General features: G+C 44.5%; 1 protein-coding gene across 2 annotated transcripts in view; it reads left to right on the top strand.

Moving 5' to 3' along the window:
- Positions 1 to 10,896, top strand: part of LOC118365059 (serum response factor-like) — a 30,684-nt gene extending 19,788 nt beyond the window's left edge. Inside the window, exons 3-8 of one of the 2 annotated variants that reach the window (XM_035746965.2) lie at positions 991 to 1,243; positions 1,755 to 1,901; positions 6,279 to 6,383; positions 8,359 to 8,535; positions 8,899 to 8,975; positions 9,079 to 10,896. In XM_035746965.2, the coding sequence (XP_035602858.1) occupies positions 991 to 1,243; positions 1,755 to 1,901; positions 6,279 to 6,383; positions 8,359 to 8,535; positions 8,899 to 8,975; positions 9,079 to 9,168 (849 nt within the window). In that variant the 3' untranslated portion in view covers positions 9,169 to 10,896. The remainder of the gene's footprint in view (positions 1 to 990; positions 1,244 to 1,754; positions 1,902 to 6,278; positions 6,384 to 8,358; positions 8,536 to 8,898; positions 8,976 to 9,078) is intronic. The other variant, XM_035746966.2, reaches the window with a different exon arrangement.
- Positions 10,897 to 22,655: the final 11,759 nt, after the last annotated feature.

Below are 22,655 nucleotides of genomic sequence, written 5' to 3'. Positions count from 1 at the left end.
CAGGGTTGGGTCATTACATTGTAACATTACAGTTACAACCAGGGTTGGGTCATTACATAGTAACATTACAGTTACAACCAGGGTTGGGTCATAACATAGTAACATTACAGTTACAACCAGGGTTGGGTCATTACATTGTAACATTACAGTTACAACCAGGGTTGGGTCATTACATAGTAACATGGCAGGTACAACCAGGGTTGGGTCATTACATTGTAACATTACAGTTACAACCAGGGTTGGGTCATTACATAGTAACATTACAGTTACAACCAGACCTCCATGGGTTGATCAATTTGATTTCCATTGATGATTTTTTTGTGTGATTTTGTCAGCACATTCAACTATGTAAAGAAAAAAGTATTTAAGAATATTTCATTCATTCAGATCTAGGATGTGTTATTTTCGTGTTCCCTTTATTTTTGAGCAGTGTACATTTTACGGACAGTATATATTTTTCTTTACTTGACAATTGCTACCAAAGCAAGTGGCTTTGATCTTGGCGAGCTACACAAGCATATTTAACTATTTTCTTTGGTAGTTTGCCAATTCAAGCGAGGGGTCCTAAGCCTCAATTATTTCCCAGCATTGTTTGTTCAAATTGGAAAATGTTCTCATCTCGTCATCGCTGTCTCTCCCCTCCCATCCCCAGACGCAAATCTGCTTTGCTTGATTTTCATAAAGCTAGTTAGCACACCAGCTTGCTCACAAACTACTCCAGGAGTTGAAGCTTAGCCCTTCAATGGAATCCTTGACATGTATCAGCAACTTGTAAAATCTAAAAACACTCAGTGTGCTGACTGATGGACAGAGTGCATTATTTACCTGCAATGTTTCTCGGCATGAGAGAACGCAAATACATTTGGTTGGTACGTCCCCTTATATTTGGCTATCAAATTATCTACATATAATAAGCTACAAGTAAAGATTCTCTCCAAATGCACTGATAACAGATCAGTAAATATCTCTCATGCTTTCTCCATTTCTCAGGACATGATGAAGCAGACGTTCACCATGTCCAATCTGCCTGCCGGTGTCAACACCCAACCTACATCGACGTCTTCTTCCTCCACCACCACCTCCGTGGCCATGCACTTGCAGAACAGCATCCCTGCCACCTGCTGGCAGGTCTCGGCGGGCATCAATACTCACAGTGCCACCAGCTGTGCCAATGGCACGGTGCTGAAGACCTCGGCCACGTCAACGAGCGTCATGCTACCTGGAGGGTTCACCCTCATGTCCGGTGAGTGGGGGGGGTGTCCTGTTTTTTTTTTTTGTCTCACTTTCTTTGCCTCATCATTTACCTACCTTATTGACTTGATTTATCTGTGTTGCACCCAACTTTATTTACTTCTATTCACCCTGCTGAATTGTTCCCTCGTTTCAGAATTGCCCTTTTTTTTATTGGTTGAATATTGCACCCCAATAAAACAAAACCTTCTGGGTTTTTTTTGGCTGTGTTTGCATGTGGTTTGTCTGTGTGACTGTTTTGACTGGGTGTGTTTTGTTTGTCTGTCTGTGGCTGTACATTTTTCTGTGAAACTGTCTGTATTTTGTCTGAGGCTTTGTTCTGTCTTTGTTTGAGTCTGTTTTGTTGGTGATGCTGTGTTTTATGTGGCTGTTTTGTTTGTGTGGCTATGTCCGTTTACCCGCTATCTTTTCTTTGTATTTCTCGTTGTTTTTTTTCTTGGTCTATTTGCTGGTTCCACTGCGTGAGACCTGGGCACCGCTAATCTTCTCTGCGCGTCCTCTAGGCGCACCGCTTCCCCTTGGCACACACACCATTCCACTCAGTCAGCTGCAGGCCCTCCAGGGCCCCTTGGCCCAGACCAGCATCACCACCGCAGGGCAGGGCCAGCAGACCACCCTGCTCCACCTACCTGCAACTGTCTCACTCACAGGTCAGGGGCTTCTTCACCCCGCCACGTTATGTTTTGTTTCCTTGCCCTGATACTTCCGAGCATCAACTCTCCCTGAATTGCAAATCAACCCCTAGCTCCTAGACTTTTGGCAAGCAATATGGCAACAATTCTGACTTAATGGGGGAAAAAATGGTCTGCACAACAAATAATCTTCAATGATTTCATTTATTCTCTGTACGACCGCAGCCGCCTTTAGTGTACAGCTTAACCAATTTTGTTATATTTTTTAGATGATTCTGCCTTACCTATCAGAGGCCATGATGGAGCTACCACTATTTTGTTACATACATCCACTCTTCTCCGATCAACCATGGGGTTGATTTGGGATTTCTCCCTCTGTCTGCATGCATCTCTCACTCTGTTGATGTTTGTGTCGAGTGTCTCCAAATTGAGCCCAGTTTGTTTGCATCTAGGATCCCAGTCATTTCTCTGTAAGCTACCTCTTGTCGCTGTTCAAATCTGTATCTCCCAATATCGCTATGCCTGTCTGTTAATGTCCTTTTCGAGGTTTGTCTTTACCTCACTGTCTCTCTATTAGAGGTCAACCGATTTAATCGGAATGGCCAATTACTTAAGGCCGATTCCAAGTTTTCATAACAATCTGCATTTTTGGACACCGATAATGGCCGATTACATTGCACTCCACGAGGAGACTGCGTGGTAGCGTGTGCAGCAAGGAGCCAAGGTAAGTTGCTAGCTAGCATTAAACGTATCTTATATAAAACAATCAATCAATCTTGGGGCCTCCCGGGTGGTGCAGTGGTCTAAGGCAGTGCTAGCTGTGCCACCAGAGATCCAGGCTCTGTAGCAGCTGGCCGCGACCTGGAGGTCTATGGGGCGGCGCAAAATTGGCCCAGCGTCGTCTGGTTTAGGGAGGGTTTGGCCGGCAGGGATATCCTTGTCTCTAGCGATTCCTGTGGTGGACTGGGCGCAGGGCACGCTGACCAGGTCGCCAGGTGTACGGTGTTTCCACCAACACATTGGTGCGGCTGGCTTCCGGGTTGGATGGGCATTGTGTCAGTGCGGTTTGGTTGGGTTGTGTTTCAAGGACGCATGGCTCTCGACCTTTGCCTCTCCCGAGTCGGTACGGGAGATGCAACTATGAGACAAGACTGTAACTACTACCAATTGGACACCACGAAATTGGGGAGAAAAAAGGACGTAAAAAAAATAAACAATCAATCTTAACATAACTAGTGATTAACTACACATGATTGATATTACTAGTTTATCTAGCTTGTCATGCGTTGCATATAATCGATGCAGTGCCTGTTAATTTATCATCGAATCACATCCTACTTCACCAAACGGGTGGTGATTTAACAAGCGCATTCGTGAAAAAAAAGCACTGCCGTTGCACCAATGTGTACCTAACCATAAACATCAATGCCTTTCTTAACATCAATACACAACTACTGTAATTTCTGGACTATTAAGCCCACCTGAATATAAGCCGCACCCACTGAATTTTTTAAAAATATGTATTTTGTACATAAATAAGCCGCACACGTCTATAAGCCGCAGGTGCCTACCGGTACATTGAAACAAATTAACTTTACACAGCCTTTAAACGAAACACAGCTTGTTACAAAAATAAATAGGCTTTTAAACGAAACACGGCTTGTAATAAAAAATTAAAAAATAGCAGTAAACACAGTAGCCTACCAAGAAAGTCATTGGTCACTATATTCCTCCTCCTGTGCACTGAAACCACTGAAGTAATCTCCTTCGGTGTCGGAATTGAATAGCCTCAGTTGAAACACCTCGGCCGTCAGCTCTCTGTGTGTTGACCCTGTCTTCAAGCTCATTTTCTAGTTCGGGCCATCTGCTTTTCTTCCCTCTGAAAGCTTTTGTTGTCTTTTTGCACTGAGTCAGTTCCTCACGCTGCTGTTTCCGTCTTATCATCGACTCATTAAGGCCAAGCTCCCGTGCAGCAGCTCTATTTCCTTTTCCAACAGCCAGATCGATCGCCTTCAACTTGAAAGCTGTATCATATGCATTTATCCGTGTCTTTGCCAATGAGGGTGACAAAATGACTACCGTAATCAGAATGATGAAGTTTGAGCGCGCTCGATTTACGTCACATTATGTGACAGTGCTCAGTTTTTTTGGCGGCATGAATCTTGTGAAAGCGGGAAAAATCCATAAATTAGCCGCGTCATTGTATAAACCGCGAGGTTCAAAAAAGTAGAGGCTTACAGTCCAGAAATTACGGCATATATTTTTAAACGTGCACATTTAGTTAATATTGCCTGCTAACATGAATTTCTTTTAGCTAGAGAAATTGTCACTTCTCTTGCGTTCTGTGCAAGCAGAGTCAGGCAGTTTGGACCGCCTGGCTCGTTGCGAACTGTGTGAAGACCATTTCTTCCTAACAAAGACCGCAATTGGGCCTCCCGGGGGGCGCAGTGGTTAAGGGCGCTGTACTGCAGCGCCAGCTGTGCCATCAGAGACTCTGGGTTCGCGCCCAGGCTCTGTCGTAACCGGCCGCTACCGGGAGGTCCGTGGGGCGACGCACAATTGGCCTAGCGTCGTCCGGGTTAGGGAGGGCTTGGCTGGTAGGGATGTCCTTGTCTCATCGCGCACCAGCGACCCCTGTGGCGGGCCGGGCGCTAACCAAGGTTGCCAGGTGCACAGTGTTTCCTCCGAGACATTGGTGCGACTGGCTTCCGGGTTGGATGCGCGCTGTGTTAAGAAGCAGTACGGCTTGGTTGGGTTGTGTATCGGAGGACGCATGACTTTCAAGCTTAGTCTCTCCCGGGCCCGTATGGGAATTGTAGCGATGAGACAAGATAGTAGCTACTAAAAACAATTGGATACCACGAAATTGGGGAGAAAAAGGGGTAAAAATTTTAAATGAATAAATAAAAAAAGACTGATTAATTTGCCAGAATTGTACATAACTATGACATAACATTGAAGGTTGTGCAGTGTGACAGCAATATTTAGACTTGGATGCCGCCCGTTAAATAAAATACGGAACGGTTCCGTATTTCACTGAAAAAATAAACATTTTGTTTTCGAAATGATAGTTTCCGGATTTGACCATATTAATTACCTATTTCTGTGTGTTATTATAGTTATGTCTATTATTTGATAGAGCAATCTGACTGGGCGGTGGTAGGCAGCAGCAGGCTCGTAAGCATTAATTCAAACAGCACTTTCCTGCATTTGCCAGCAGCTCTTGAAGCACAGCGCTGTTTATGACTTCAAGCCTATCAACTCCTTACATTTACATTTACATTTACAACTCCTGAAATTAGTCTGGCAATACTATAGTGCCTATAAGAACATCCAATAGTCAAAGGTATATGAAATACAAATGGTATAGAGAGAAATAGTCCTATAATAACTACAACCTAAAACTTCTTACCTGGGAATATTGAAGACTCGTGTTAAAAGGAACCACCAGCTTTCTCATGTTCTGAGCAAGGAACTTAAACGTTAGCTTTTTTTACATGGCACATATTGCGTACTTACTTTCTTCTCCAACACTTTGTTTATGCATTATTTAAACCAAATTGAACATGTTTCATTATTTGAGACTAAATAAATGTTATTGGTGTATTATATTAAGTTAAAATAAGTGTTCATTCAGTATTGTTGTAATTGTCATTATTACAAATGTATATATAAAAATTGTCCGATTTAATCGGTATCGGCGTTGAAAAATCATAATCGGTCGACCTCTACTCTCTCTGCATCTCAGTCTCTCGCTGTATGTTTGTTTGAGCCTGGGCTTTACTCTCTTTACATTGCGATAAAGGCAAAAATACTAACATTTACAATGCAGTGAGAAGCATGTTTTTTTTATCTCCTTATGAGATTTAAATATGGTGCTCCGCTTGCAAGCAGTCACAGGAGAGGGCTCATTTGTTGACGGGACAAAGAGGCAATGAGGATGGATAATAAGGACTCATGGAAGGGTGAACTGGAGCTATATTTTAGGGACAAGGAGCAGCAGTCCCGGGGCTACTGGGAACATTGCTTGTGTCAGTTTTCTCACTTGGTCATCATCTTGGTCATCATGGGGAAATTCTTTAAAATTGTCAGTCGTAATAGCCCAAGTACTTCATTTATAAAATCACAACTGCTGAAAATGGAACACCTTTGTGTTAAATGGCATATCTGACAGCTGTATAGATGGGGATTCTGTGTTACTTTTCTGTAGGTCTGTTAACCCTTGCTCAGCCACTTAACTGGTACACACCACTTCACTAACCCATTCATATTTACCACCCAACTTTAGTTATGTACCTATCAGAGGTAACATGCAAACTTGGCCTCCTATAATGAGTATGCGAAAGTAGTTGAATGGCAAATGTAATACTCTACGTGTGTGTGCGTCTTTCTCAGGCGGAGGGATGGGCCAGCAGCTGCAGGCCATTCAGGTTCACCCCAGCAGCCAGCAGAGCTCTGTGAGCCACAGTGACCTCTCCCACATCACAAGCAACTCCACAGGTAAACAACCACCATACACTCACAGCAGCCTGTATGCTTATGAGCCCATTTGACTATAATGCCAATGTGATTTGAGGTGGGTAAAACAGCAATGCGATGATATTATTAGTATTGGGGGGGTTAATGTTAAGTGTTATATTGCTATATGATGGCTAGTAGGCTTTTTACCCCACTCTCAAATGCGACAAGCAGCAGTCTGTTTACAAGTTGACGTAATAATGAAATGGGCTCCTTGATGGACCCAATCCCAAGGAGGAGGGTCTGGAATGACTGGTGTAGCAGAGCAGTTGTCCCATCTAGAGGGCAAATGGAGAGACTGACTTGAGTGCTACTTCTCAGTAGCAAGTGAAATCGACCTCTAGGCTCTAGCTCTTCCTCACTAGGCATTCCTATAGATCTGAAAGCACTGGACAGGTATTGACAATATGGTAATTGCTTCTCCTTGCCTTCTCATAGGCTAAGATACTGTATACACTCGCATTATCTGCTAACCATGTGTATGTGACCAATAAAATTGTATTTGATTTGAGCTGGTCTTGTCTTCGCCCTAACAATGGGAGTCATCCCAATGGTGGGAAGGCAGGCGGGTCTGCTTATCCTTGACTGATTTTGATGGAGTAAACCCTCTCGCTATTGGGCCCAGTTTTTCAAAACTTTTCTGATTTCGGCAATGGGATTGGATTAAATGTTCGATTCTGGTATTTCAAAACAGAAAAACTAGAATGGATTACCAAATCCAAATGATCAGAATCAATCTGACCTTTAACCAAGATTAACCAATGATGTGAATGGAGTTCTACAGTATTTCGTTAATTTTAAGGTCAAAATGACACATTTCGGTATTTTATTTGTTGTAGTAGGGACACTAACATTTTAGTACCCTTACAAAAATAGGTTTAGGTTTTTGGTTAAAAAATCAATTATTTTTGTATTTTTATTTTGTCAGTTCACATATAATTTAAAAGTAAGCATTGGTGTCTAATAGAATATACTTGTCAAAAAATGAATGTAGACATTTAATTAATGCATTTCTTAAGCATCCAAAATAAAAAAAATTCTACAAGAAAATAAACCAAAATGGCTGTGTGGTGGCTTCAATAAAGCGTTCCCTGTCAGTCATCCAGGGTTCATACACATTAAAATTATTAAAGGAGAAGTTTACTTTTTTTACAACCAAATCTCTCTCTTGATGTAAATGGCATGTTTTATAGAAGGGTTCAGACACCTTTTTTTGTTTTGTAATTTCACATGTTTTTGAGAAATGTACCCCAAACAGCAAATCACTTCCTCGTGCTCTTGTGTAGTATGGGGGCCCTGAAAAAACATGAAGGAAAAAATACTCAAACACCCAAATACATAAATTTAGAAAAGAGAAACGCACTCAGTATAGTGATGCAGGTCTTTAGGTGTTGTACAAATGAAATTGTCATTCCAAACTTTATCCGCAATGTTATATTCCCTTTTGTGTGTTTCTCAAACATGTGAAATCACAAAGGTGTCTGGATCCCCTTCAATAATAGAGATTTGGTTGTGAAACAGTTTTTCCAAACTCAAAGGTAGTGATTATGATAGTTTTGATGCCATAAATGTGGCTGTTGATCCCACTGGAAGGGTGGATATAGAATGGTGAAAGGCACTACAACCGATAAATGTCAATGTCACTAAGGTGGGGAGCTGGGTTTAGGCCGTCGTGAGACCGTCGTTTTCCATCCGAAAACCAAAGGTAACTAATTTTATGAAATGCTTGATTGCAGTATTGGTATGTGGTCATTTGTTAAATTGAGAAGTGTCAAATATCATGTACTTGCAGTACAAGTAATATGCAAGCTGTTTTTAATCTTACTTGCCTTTTATTAACATCGGTCTTTGTTTCACTATGACTGTGTAGAAGTAACATTTAATGTTGAAGTCACCATTCATACTTGATATGATATGCATCCCTCATTGCCCTTGTTGTCCTGTCTCCCAAATTCAGTGAGCCTCCCCACCACCATCGTCACGTCCTCAGTGCCCTCATCGATGGGTGGTCACATGATGTACCCCGGCGCCCACACTGTTATGTACGCCACACCTACAACCTCGTTGGGCGACGGCAGTCTGACCGTGCTCAACACCTTCCCACAGACAGCCCATACACAGTCCCATGACCCCGGTGAGCCAATCAGAGTCCAGACACCACAACTGGCCTAACAGGGCACTGATATACAGTGAGCTCAAAGTATTGGTACAGTGACAACTTTTTTGTTGTTTTGGCTATGTACTCCAGCATTTGGATTTGAAATGATACAATGACTGAGGTTAAAATGCAGACTGTCAATAATTTGAGAGTATTTTCATCCATATCGGTTGAACCGTTTAGAAATTACATTACAATGTCATATCATCATGATGTCACTATCGACGGTGGCTGTCAATCATCCTCAATAGACTATACTATCGTAATATCGGCCAACCCTACAGGCTCGTTTATGTGTGCGATTTAATTTCTTAGATTTGTTTTTCCCATCCCAACTAGGCGCTGTATCGCAGGTGTTCCTCACAGGACATCCTGGGACAGTTCAGATCCCTGTGTCAGCAGTGCAGCTCCACCCGGTAATGACGCCCATGTTCCCTCTGTCACCACAACTGTTACCTCAACACTACCCTCACTGCTGAACAATACTGTCACCTAATCCCCTTTCCTTTTGACCTGTAGATGATGATTGGTCAGCAGTCAAGCAGCAGCAACCTCACAGAGCTTCAAGTGGTCAACCTGGACGCCCAGCATCACTCAAAGGATGATTGACCCACCCACATATCAATAGACTGCTTTACCCAGACACACATTTAAATGCACACACACCAGGGGATCACCGACGCCTTGCCAACAGACTGCCACCCCCTATTTATTACTGCCTTTTCACAGCAATTATTTTTTTCTTTAAAAAAAATAATAAACCTTGTAAGAATATGCACACACACTTACAAAGGATTGAGTTGTGGTACTGCCATTTTACTTTGTATACATTTTTGTATATTTGTCTTATTTTCTTTCTCTGCAAGAGTAGCTTGGCTTGACATATCCACACATTGCTTGGGCTACAGCTTCACATTTCAATCAGACACTTGTAGTGTGCACATACCGGTTATACGTATGTGAACTGAAGAGGTTTTAATATTTTGTTCTTCTTACGAATCTATTCTCTTTTAAGCCCCCTGGGTATCCAAATGTTGATTACTTATTTTTCTTATGTTGGCATATGAATGATGGCTCAACACTACCAGTTGCTGTCATTAGGGTAATCATGTTTTTATTTCATTTCTGGGGGGGAAATGTACCATTGATGCCAGTATCTATTTGCTGATAATGATATCATTAACAAAGCAATTCCCCTCAAAATCAAGCATGTCAAATTCACATATTTGTACCTTATGACTCTGCCATGTAGCTTGACTGCTATGCTTCTATGCTGGGCTAGAGTGGGCTGATACACTGACTTGCCCTTGTACTCAGGCAGGGTACCACCACTGGTTTAAGTCGTGCCCTATCATTCTGTAGGTTAAGGAATTACTTTAGAACATTGCAAGGTTAATCTGAAAGACTGGCGCAGGCATTTATTTTCTCTTCTGTGTGAATCTACAGCACTTACTGTGTTGCTGCATAGATGGTACTGTATTTCCCATCAACTACTGAACTATTACCCCAATTGTAAAGGGGTGTTTTCAGGATGCTGGTTATGATTTCAATATTGAAGTACATTGTCTCAGTACCTAATACCCACGTTTTTATATATATTTTTTACACATACAAGAATGCCAGTCTAGACCTATTACAGGATTTTGAAGATTTAACTATCTGGGTTGTGTTCATCTGGGCTCCCAAGTGGCGCAGCGGTCGAAGACACTGCATCTCAGTGGAAGGGGTGTCACTACAGTCCCTGGTTCGAATCCAGGTTGTATCACAACCGACCGTGATTGGGAGTCCCATAGGGCGGTGCACAATTGTCCAGCGTTGTCGGGTTCAGGCCGGAATAGGCCGCCATTGTAAATAACAATTTGTTCTTAACTGACTTGCCTGGTTAAATGTAAAAAAGTATATATATTAAATTAGGCACCAAACGGAAGAAAACTACTATATCAAAGCCTGTTTAGCCCATATTTTAGAAATCTGCTCTGCAATGTTGGGTGTTAGTATAACTGCACAAGTGTGGTTTTTAAAGAGAAAATCATCAAGCCAGTATTTATCGGTGTGGTTCTCTTGAGCTCATCCGTTGCCATCATGAGGGAAAAACATAAATGTTTAATGGGTAGTAATGTTAATTTACTTTTGTGGGAATCCTTGAAGGGCAAGCACCACTTTCTATCACTTAACTTGCCTGAAAAAAGACACACACACACACATACAGCTTCATGCCTACATTCTCTACCACGTGAACATCTTCTGAAATGGTTTTTGACAGTTAACCATTGTCACCTATGTCAAATTTTTATTCTTCAATTTAAATGTATGAATAAAAATGTTTGTAGACAGTCACCAATATTTCCCCACTTCCTGTATGAAACAAACTGAAAAAGAATGGCTGCAATTTCGCTCTCAAGTGGCACAGCAGTCTAAGGAACAGCATCTCAGTGCTAGAGGTGTCACTACAAACCCTGGTTAGATTCCAGGCTGTATCACAACAGGCTGTGATTGGGAGTCCCATAGGGCAGTGCACAATTGAACCAGAGTCGTTAGGGTTTAGCCGGGGAAGGCCGTCATTGTAAATAAGAATTTGTTCTTAACTGACTTGCCTAGTTAAGTAATGTTTGCCTTGTCGAGGTAGTTTCAGTGCGTTCTGTGTGGTGCCTTTTATTAATCCAATGTATGTGTCAAACTATGCGTAATGGTCGCAGAAGGTGAATGTTGAACTTTTGTTGCACACATATGCAGATGATGCTGTGTTCCATTTTTGCTCAATAATACTGTTGGTGTGATCGAAGCGTTATTGTAATTCTGGTGTACCAAAACGCAAAAACACTAGGTGTGATTGAGGCATAAAGCAGGAAAGTGAAATCCTACAGCCTGTTTCCAAGCCACTAGACAAGTCCTGGATCTGGTACAGGGTCAGAAGATACAAAGTATGACTGAGTAAGATCCATGGGCCTCCAGTACAGATCTATAACTAAACAAAAAAAAAGTAATGTCCCTGTCTTTCAAAGATAATTTGTAAGAATCCAAATAACTAAACAGATCTTCATTGTAAAAGGTTTAAACACTGTTTCCCATGCTTGTTCAATGAACCATAAACAATTAATGAACATGAACCTGTGGAACGGTCGTGAAGACACTAGCAGCTTACAGATGGTAGGCAATTAAGGTCACAGTAATGAAAACTTAGGACACTAAAGAGGCCTGACTGAAAAACACCAAAGGAAGATTCCTAGGGTCCCTGCTCATCTGCGTGAACGTGCCTTAGGCATGCTGCAAGGAGGCATGAGGACTGCAGATGTGGCCAAGGCAATAAATTGCCATGTCTGTACTGTGAAATGCCTAAGCCAGCGCTACAGGGAGACGGAACGGACAGCTGATCGTCCTCGCCGTGACAGACCACGTAACACAAGATCGGTACATCCGAACGTCACCACCTTTTCTTTGAGACTGTGGTCCCAGCTCTCTTCAGGTCATTGACTAGGTCCTGCTGTGTAGTTCTGGGCTGATCGCTCAACTTCCTCATGATCATTGATGCCCCACGAGGTGAGATCTTGCATGGAGCCCCAGACCCAAGGTGATTGACCGTCATCTTGAACTTCCATTTTCTAATAATTGCGCCAACAGTTGTTGCCTTCTCACCAAGCTGCTTGCCTATTGTCCTGTAGCCCATCCCAGCCTTGTGTAGGTCTACAATTTTACCCCTGATGTCGTTACACAACTCTAATGAGTTCAAACAGGTGCAGTTAATACAGGTAATGAGTGGAGAACAGGAGGGATTCTTAAAGAAAAACTAACAGGTCTGTGAGAGCTGGAATTCTTACTGGTTGGTAGGTGATGAAATACTGATGTCATGCAATAAAATGCAAATTAATTACTTAAAAATCATACAATGTGATTTTCTGGATTCCGTCACTCACAGTTGAAGTGTACCTATGATAAATGACAGACCTCTCTCTACATGCTCTGTAAGTAGGAAAACCTGCAAAATCGGCAGTGTATCAAATACTTGTTCTCCCCACTGTACATATACATATGAGATGGGTAATGTAGGGTATGTAAACATTATATTAGGTGGCATTGTTTAAAGTGGCTAGTGATACATTTTTTACATAAATTTCCATTATTTAAGTGGCTGGGGTTGAGTCAGTATGTTGGCAGCAGCCACTCAATGTTAGTGGTGGCTGTTTAACAGTCTGATGGCCTTGAGATAGAAGCTGTTTTTCAGTCTCTCGGTCCCTGCTTTGATGTGCCTGTACTGACCTCGCCTTCTGGATGATAGCGAGGTGAACAGGCAGTGGCTCGGTTGGTTGTTGTCCTTGATGATCTTTATGGCCTTCCTGTGACATCGGGTGGTGTAGGTGTCCTGGAGGGCAGGTAGTTTGCCCCCGGTGATGCGTTGTGCAGACCTCACTACCCTCTGGAGAGCCTTACGGTTGTGGGTGGAGCAGTTGCCGTACCAGGCGATGATACAGCCCGACAGGATGCTCTCGATTGTGCATCTGTAGAAGTTTGTGAGTGCTTTTGATGACAAGCTGAATGTCTGAAGAGGCGCTGCTGCGCCTTCTTCACAACGCTGTCTGTGTAGGTGGACCAATTCAGTTTGTCCGTGATGTTTACGCCGAGGAACTTAAAACGTCGATGTGGATAGGGGGGTGCTCCCTCTGCTGTTTCCTGAAGTCCACAATCATCTCCTCTGTTTTGTTGACGTTGAGTGTGAGGTTATTTTCCTGACACCACACTCCGAGGGCCCTCGCCTCCTCCCTGTCGGCCGTCTCGTCGTTGTTGGTAATCAAGCCTACCACTGTGCTGTCGTCCACAAACTTGATGATTGATTTGGTGGCATGCATGGCCACGCAGTCATGGGTGAACAGGGAGTACAGGAGAGGGCTCAGAACGCACCCTTGTGGGGCCCCAGTGTTGAGGATCAGCGGGGTGGAGATGTTGTTACCTACCCTCACCACCTGGGGGCGGCCCATCAGGAAGTCCAGTACCCAGTTGCACAGGGCGGGGTCGAGACCCCGGGTCTCAAGCTTAATGTCGAATTTGGAGGGTACTATGGTGTTAAATGCTGAGCTGTAGTCGATGAACAGCATTCTCACATAGGTATTCCTCTTGTCCAGATGGGTTAGGGCAGTGTGCAGTGTGGTTGCGATTGTGTCGTCTGTGGACCTATTGGGGAGGTAAGCAAATTGGAGTGGGGTCTAGGGTGTCAGGTAGGGTGGAGGTGATATGGTCCTTGACTAGTCTCTCAAAGCACTTCATGATGACGGAAATGAGTGCTACAGGACGGCAGTCGTTTAGCTCAGTTACCTTAGCTTTCTTGGGAACAGGAACAATGGTGGCCCTCTTGAAGCATGTGGTAACAGCAGACTGGGATAAGGCTTGATTGAATATGTGCGTAAACACACCAGCCAGCTGGTCTGCGCATGCTGAGGACGCGGCTGGGGATGCCGTCTGGGCCTGCAGCCTTGCGAGGGTTAACACGTTTAAATGTTTTACTCACGTCGGCTGCAGTGAAGGAGGGTCCGCAGGTTTCTGTGTTGGGAGGTGTCAGTGGCACTGTATAGTCCTCAAAGCAAGCAAAAAAATTATTTAGTCTTTTGGAATCTGATAGACTGTAGACCCTGCCACATACCTCTTCTGTCTGAGCCGTTGAATTGCGACTCTACTTTGTCTCTATACTGATGCTTAGCTTGTCTGATTGCCTTGCAGAGGGAAAAGATACACTGTTTGAATTCAGTCATGCTTCCGGTCACCTTGCCCTGGTTAAAGGCATTGGTTCGCGCGAATGCTGCCATCAATCCACGGTTTCTGGTTTGGGAATGTTTTAATCGTTGCTGTGGGAATAACATCGTCAATGCACTTTCTAATGAACTCGCTCACCGAATCAGCGTATTCGTCAATGTTGTTGTTGGATACAATGCGGAACATATCCCAATCCACGTGATCGAAGCAGTCTTGAAGCGTGGAATCAGATTGGTTGGACCAGCGTTGAACAGACCTGAGCGCGGGAGCTTCTTGTTTTAGTCTCTGTCTGTAGGCTGGAAACAACAAAATGGAGTTGTGGTCAGTTTTTCCAATAGGAGGGCGGAGTAGAGCCTTAAATGCATCGCGGAAGTTAGAATAACAATGATCCAGGGTTTTACCAGCCCTGGTTGCGCAATCGATATGCTGATATAATTTAGGGAGTCTTGTTTTCAGATTAGCCTTGTTAAAATCCCCAGCTACAATGAATGCAACCTCAGGATATGTAGATTCCAGTTTACATAGAGTCAAATAAAGTTTGTTCAGGGCCATCGATGTGTCTGCTTGATACCACGTCTCGTTGGTATCAAGAACCCCATTTAGTCTGTTCATGATTATTTCCGCTAAGATCTTTTAGTCTAACTTTATTAATGACAGCGTGTATTCATGGATGCCAAGGGAAGCCAAGCACAAAAAATGTGCCAAAAAAAATACATCAATGTATCTTTTGTCTGTGTTTCATCATTTTCCTTCAGTTTGCAAGAGGCTGAATGTATCTCACCAGGGAAAGTATCAGAGCTTGCAAAACAGTGCCCTTCTATCTCTGTATGTGTAGCCCATCTATCTGATGTTGTCTGGTCAAAAAGAGTATGACATTGTTGCTGCACATAGCGTTAAATGCAAGTGAAGCCAGTGAGCATCATTGAGCGAAACATTGAGCTCAACTGTGAATGGGAAAAGAAGTGTGAAGGGAAGCCAGTTTGGATTTGGCTTCACACCAATCACATCACATCAAAAGCCAAACATCATTGCAAGAAAAAGCTTGAATTGTTGCATCTCTTGTTGTTGTCCTCCAGTGACTAGCTAGCTAGCCATTTAAAAAAAACTTAATTCCATTCTTTTACTTTGTGTGTATTGTTGTGTATTTTGTTAGATATTACTGCAATGTTGTAGCTAGGAACACAAGCATTTCGCTATAACACCTGCAATAACATCTGCTAAATGTGTATGCGACCAATAACATTTGATTTTATTTGATTCTCTGTACTGGCCAACGATTATAATGGTGATTCAGATTCATACATTGTTGACCCTGCCCCGAGAGGATGGAAGTTCAATATGTACAGTACCATTCAACGTTTGGACACACCTACTAATTCCAGGGTTTTTCTTTATTTGTACTATTTTCAACATTGTACAATAATAGTGAAGACATCAAAACATGAAATAAAACAATGTAGTAAGCAGAAAAGTGTTAAACAAATCAAAATATATTTTATATTTGCGATTCTTCAAAGTAGCCACTTTTTGCCTTAATGACAGCTTTTGACACTCTTGGCATTCTCTCAACCAGCTTCATGAGGTAGTCACCTGGAATACATTTCAATTAACAGGTGTGCCTTACTAAAAGTTATTTTGGCTGACTGGCGGCTCCTGGCTGACTGGCGGCTCCTGGCTGACTGGCGGCTCAGGACAGACTGGCGGCTCTGGAAGCTCCTGGCTGGCTGACTGCTCTGGAGGCTCCTGGCTGGCTGACGGCTCTGGCGGCTCCTGGCTGACTGGTGGCTCAGGACAGACTGGCGGCTCAGGACAGACTGGCGGCTCTGGCGGCTCAGGACAGACTGGCGGCTAAGGACAGATGGGAGACTCTGGCGGCTCAGGACAGACGGGAGACTCTGGCGGCTCAGGACAGACGGGAGCACCTGTAGGGAGAACACGGAGGGACAGCCTGGTGCGGGGGGCTGCCACCAGAGGGCTGGTGCATGGAGGTGGCACAGGATAGACCGGACCGTGCAGGCGCACTGGAGCTCTTGAAAAACGAGCCTGCCCAACCTTACCTGGTTGAATGCTCCCCGTAGCCAGGCCAGTTCGGCGAGGTGGAATAGCTCGCACTAGGCTGTGCTGGCGAACCGGGGACACCATGCGTAAGGCTGGTGCCATGTACGCCGGCCCGAGGAGACGCACTGGAGACCAGATGTGTAGAGCAGGCTTCATGGCACCTGGCCTCCACTCTCCTGGCTGCCTCCACCTGTTCCCATGGGAGGTGTTCCTTTCCAGCCAGGATCTCCTCCCATGTGTAGCAACCCTTGCCGTCCAAAACGTCCTCCCATGTACAGGAGTCCTGAGATCTCTGCTGCCCATTACCACTCTGCTTGGTCCTTTTGTGGTGAATGTTTCTGTAACGGATGTCGTCGGGAGAAAGAGACGAGGACCAAAGCGCAGCGTGGTAAGTGTTCATGATGATTTTTAATTAAAACTCCGAACACTAAACAATAAATGACAACGTGAATTTACAAAACCGAAACAGTACCGCGTGGCCCAAACACTCACACGGAAACAAACACCCACAAACCAAAAGTGAAACCCAGGCTACCTAAGTATGATTCTCAATCAGAGGCAACTAACGACACCTGCCTAACCAACATAGAAAAACAAATATAGACTGCCCACCCCAACTCACGCCCTGACCATACTAAAACAAAGAATAAAATAACAGAACTATGGTCAGAACGTGACACTCTCATTCGTGTTGTCTGAGATTCCCAAAGATTGGAAAGCAGCTGCGTTCATCCCCCTCTTCAAAGGGGGGGACACTCTTGACCCAAACTGCTACAGACCTATATCTATCCTACCCTGTCTTTCTAAGGTCTTCAAAAGCCAAGTTAACAAACAGATTACTGACCATTTCGAATCCCACCATACCTTCTCCGCTATGCAATCTGGTTTCAGAGCTGGTCATGGGTGCACCTCAGCCACGTTCAAGGTCCTAAAGGATATCTTAACCGCCATCGATAAGAAACAATACTGTGCAGCCGTATTCATTGACCTGGCCTAGGCTTTCGACTCTGTCAACTACCACATCCTCATCGGCAGACTCGATAGCTTTGGTTTCTCAAATGATTGCCTCGCCTGGTTCACCAACTACTTCTCTGATAGAGTTCAGTGTGTCAAATCGGAGGGCCTGTTGTCTGGACCTCTGACAGTCTCTATGGGTGTGCCACAGGGTTCAATTCTCGGGCCGACCCTCTTTTCTGTATACATCAATGATGTTGCTCTTGCTGCTGGTGATTCTCTGATCCACCTCTATGCAGACGACACCATTCTTTATACTTCTGGCCTCCAGACAAGCTTCAATGTCATACAACTCTCCTTCCGTGGCCTCCCAACTGCTCTTAAACCCAAGTAAAACTAAATGCATGCTATTCAATCGATCACTGCCCGCACCTGCTCGCCCATCCAGCATCACTACTCTGGACGGCTCTCCAGCCTTACGCATGGTGTCCCCGGTTCGCCAGCACAGCCCAGTGCGAGCTATTCCACCTCGCCGAACTGGCCTGGCTACGGGGATCATTCAACCAGGTAAGGTTGGGCAGGCTCGGTACTCAAGAGCTCCAGTGCGCCTGCACGGTCCGGTCTATCCTGTGCCACCTCCACGCACCAGCCCTCTGGTGGCAGCCCCCCGCACCAGGCTGTCTCTCCGTGTTCTCCCTTACAGGTGCTCCCGCCTGTCCAGCGCTGCCAGAGCCTTCCTCCTGCCCAGCGCTGCCAGAGTCTCCCGCCTGTCCTGAGCGGCCAGAGTCTCCCGCCTGTCCTGAGCGGCCAGAGTCTCCCGCCTGTCCTGAGCGGCCAGAGTCTCCCGCCTGTCCTGAGCGGCCAGAGTCTCCCGCCTGTCCTGAGCGGCCAGAGTCTCCCGCCTGTCCTGAGCGGCCAGAGTCTCCCGCCTGTCCTGAGCGGCCAGAGTCTCCCGCCTGTCCTGAGCGGCCAGAGTCTCCCGCCTGTCCTGAGCGGCCAGAGTCTCCCGCCTGTCCTGAGCGGCCAGAGTCTCCCGCCTGTCCTGAGCGGCCAGTCTGTCCTGAGCCGCCAGTCTGTCCTGAGCCACCAGCCAGCCGTCAGCCAGCCAGGAGCCTCCACAGCCGTCAGCCAGCCAGGAGCCTCCACAGCCGTCAGCCAGCCAGGAGCCTCCAGAGCCGTCAGCCAGCCAGGAGCCTCCAGAGCCGTCAGCCAGCCAGGAGCTTCCAGAGCCGCCAGTCTGTCCTGAGCCGCCAGTCAGCCAGGAGCGCCTGTCCGGCGCTGCCGGAATCTCCCGTCCATTTGGGACCCGTGGTGAGGGTCCCCAGTCCGAGGTCAGTAATGTCTTCCGGCGCCGACAGAGATGGCCGCCTCGCTTCGCGTTCCTAGGAAACTATGCAGTATTTCGTTTTTTTACATGTTATTTCTTACATTGGTACCCCAGGTAATCTTAGGTTTCATTACATACAGTCGGGAGGAACTACTGAATATAAGAGCAACGTCAACTCGCCATCATTACGACCAGGAATACGACTTTCCCGAAGCGGATCCTGTTCTGCCTTCCACTCAGGACAATGGATCCTTTCCTGTGGCTGTCCTCATGAGTGCCAGTTTCATCATAGCCCTTGATGGTTTTTGCGACTGCACTTGAAGAACAGTTCAAAGTTTTGAAATGTTTCATATTGACTGACCTTCATGTCTTAAAGTAATGATGGACGGTCATTTCTCTTTGCTAATTTGAGTTGTTCTTACCATTATTTCGACTTGGTCTTTTACCAAATAGGGCTATCTTCTGTATACCACCCCTACCTTTTCACAAAACAACTGATTGGCTCAAACACATTAAGAAGGAATGAAATTGCACAAATTAACTTTTAGTAAGGCACACCTGTTAATTGAAATGTATTCCAGGTGACTACCTCATGAAGCTGGTTGAGAGAATGCCAAGAGTGTCCAAAGCTGTCATTAAAGGCAAAAAGTGGCTACTTTGAAGAATCGCAAATATAAAATATATTTTGATTTGTTTAACACTTTTCTGCTTACTACATTGTTTTATTTCATGTTTTGATGTCTTCACTATTATTGTACAATGTTGAAAATAGTACAAATAAAGAAAAACCCTGGAATTAGTAGGTGTGTCCAAACGTTGAATGGTACTGTACATATTGAACTTCCATCCTCTCGGGGCAGGGTCAACAATGTATGAATCTGAATCACCATTATAATCGTTGGCCAGTACAGAGAATCAAATAAAATCAAATGTTATTGGTCGCATACACATTTAGCAGATGTTATTGCAGGTGTTATAGCGAAATGCTTGTGTTCCTAGCTACAACATTGCAGTAATATCTAACAAAATACACAACAATACACACAAAGTAAAAGAATGGAATTAAGTTTTTTTTAAATGGCTAGCTAGCTAGTCACTGGAGGACAACAACAAGAGATGCAACAATTCAAGCTTTTTCTTGCAATGATGTTTGGCTTTTGATGTGATGTGATTGGTGTGAAGCCAAATCCAAACTGGCTTCCCTTCACACTTCTTTTCCCATTCACAGTTGAGCTCAATGTTTCGCTCAATGATGCTCACTGGCTTCACTTGCATTTAACGCTATGTGCAGCAACAATGTCATACTCTTTTTGACCAGACAACATCAGATAGATGGGCTACACATACAGAGATAGAAGGGCACTGTTTTGCAAGCTCTGATACTTTCCCTGGTGAGATACATTCAGCCTCTTGCAAACTGAAGGAAAATTATGAAACACAGACGAAAGATACATTGATGTATTTTTTTTGGCACATTTGTTGTGCTTGGCTTCCCTTGGCATCCATGAATACACGCCATTGACTGTCATTAATAAAGTTAGACTAAAAGATCTTAGGGGAAATAATCATGAACAGACTAAATGAGGTTCTTGATACCATAAAAGAAAAAGAGCAAACATTTGTCATCAAAGGGCGTTTCATGTGGGACAACATCTGTACACTGAAAGATATTACTACATCTACATCTGAATTTGATTTCTACGTTTTGTGAATTGTTTAGAAAAAGCTTTTAATTATGGTTTACATGAATATTGATGGTCTGTATTGAAATGTTATGGGTTCCCAAGTCCATTAATTGATATGATTAAGTTACTGTATGCCGATCTACTGTCCAAGTTAATGTAAATGGGGGGGGGGGGTGAAGCAGGGTTGCCCACTTGGCACAGCCTTGTATGTAATAGCTATTAGCCCTCTCCTAAAGCAATTGAAAGAAGATCCAAGTATTCAAGTTACTATAACCAGCTCTAGACAGCCTGCTGTCGCACTTACTTATGCCAATGATGTCATAATCAAAAATCAAGATGAGTTGAATAGATTAAACAATCATTTTTATTTATACAAAGAAGTCACTCGAGCTAAATTGAACCAAGATAAAAATGGAGGGTGTTGGATTGGAACTCCAATACACATACAAGTAAGGGGTGAAATTAGAATTTGGGGTGTATAAATATGTAACCGTAACAGTATAACTTTAGTCCGCTCCCTCGTCGGACTCGAACCAGGGACCCTCTGCACACACACACACAACAATCACCCACGAAGCATCGTCACCCATCGCGCAACAAAAGCATTGCAGAGCAAGGAGAACAACTACTTCAGGTCTCAGAGCGAGTGACGTCACCGATTGAAACGCTATTAGCGGCTATTAGCGCGTATTGCTACGGTCCTGTGCTTGTCAGAACTAGGAAACTGGTAGTAGTTATACATGCAATGTGTTCAACCAGTAAGAGTTTTCTATTCCCTACTAGTACGTAAACGCGGCATATATTCCTATATTACACTGCTCAAAAAAATTAAGGGAACACTAAAATAACACATCCTAGATCTGAATTAATTAAATATTCTTATTAAATACTTTTTTCTTTACATTGTTGAATGTGCTGACAACAAAATCACACAAAAATTATCAATGGAAATCAAATTTATCAACCCATGGAAGTCTGGATTTGGAGTCACACTCAAAATTAAAGTGGAAACCACACTACAGGCTGATCCAACTTTGATGTAATGTCCTTAAAACAAGTCAAAATGAGGCTCAGTAGTGTGTGTGGCCTCCACGTGCCTGTATGACCTCCCTACAACGCCTGGGCATGCACCTGATGAGGTGGCGGATGGTCTCCTGAGGAATCTCCTCCCAGACATGGACTAAAGCATCCGCCAACTCCTGGACAGTCTGTGGTGCAACGTGGTGTTGGTGGATGGAGCAAGACATGATGTCCAACATGTGCTCAATTGGATTCAGGTCTGGGGAACGGGCTAGCCAGTCCATAGCATCAATGCCTTCCTCTTGCAGGAACTGCTGACACACTCCAGCCACATGAGGTCTAGCATTGTCTTGCATTAGGAGGAACCCAGGGCCAATCGCACCAGCATATGGTCTCACAAGGCGTCTGCGGATCTCATCTCGGTACCTAATAGCAGTCAGGCTACCTCTGGCGAGCACATGGAGTGCTGTGCGGCCCCCCAAAGAAATGCCACCCCACACCATGACTGACCCACCGCCAAACCGGTCATGCTGGAGGATGTTGCAGGCAGCAGAACGTTCTCCACGGCGTCTCCAGACTCTGTCACGTCTGTCACGTGATCAGTATGAACCTGCTTTCATCTGTGAAAAGCACAGGGCGCCAGTGGCGAATTTGCCAATCTTGGTGTTCTCTGGCAAATGCCAAACGTCCTGCATGGTGTTGGGCTGTAAGCACAATCCCCACCCCTCCTCCACGTCTCCTGATGTACTGGCCTGTCTCCTGGTAGCGCCTCCATGCTCTGGACACTACGCTGACAGACACAGCAAACCTTCTTGCCACAGCTCGCATTGATGTGCCATCCTGGATGAGCTGCACTACCTGAGTCACTTGTGTGGGTTGTAGACTCCGTCTCATGCTAACACTAGAGTGAAAGCACTGCCAGCATTCAAAAGTGACCAAAACATCAGCCAGGAAGCATAGGAACTGAGAAGTGGTCTGTGGTCTCCACCTGCAGAACCACTCCTTTTATTGGGGGTGTCTTGCTAATTGCCTAGAATTTCCACCTGTTGTCTATTCCATTTGCACAACAGCATGTGACATGTATTGTCAATCAGTGTTGCTTCCTAAGTGGACAGTTTGATTTCACAGAAGTGTGATTGACTTGGAGTTACATTGTGTTGTTTAAGTGTTCCCTTTGTTTTTTGAGCAGTGGGTATTATATATATTCCTAGTTAGCAACCAGGAAATGGCGGAGCACCCACAGATAAAACAATGAGACATATATTTCAATGAGACAGATATTTAATGGTTGTATAAATGCATTCGGTTGACGT

Source organism: Oncorhynchus keta, chromosome 32 (assembly GCF_023373465.1).
Source record: "Oncorhynchus keta strain PuntledgeMale-10-30-2019 chromosome 32, Oket_V2, whole genome shotgun sequence".
Lineage (NCBI taxonomy): Eukaryota > Metazoa > Chordata > Actinopteri > Salmoniformes > Salmonidae > Oncorhynchus > Oncorhynchus keta.
This window is presented reverse-complemented; position numbering and strand designations above follow the sequence as displayed.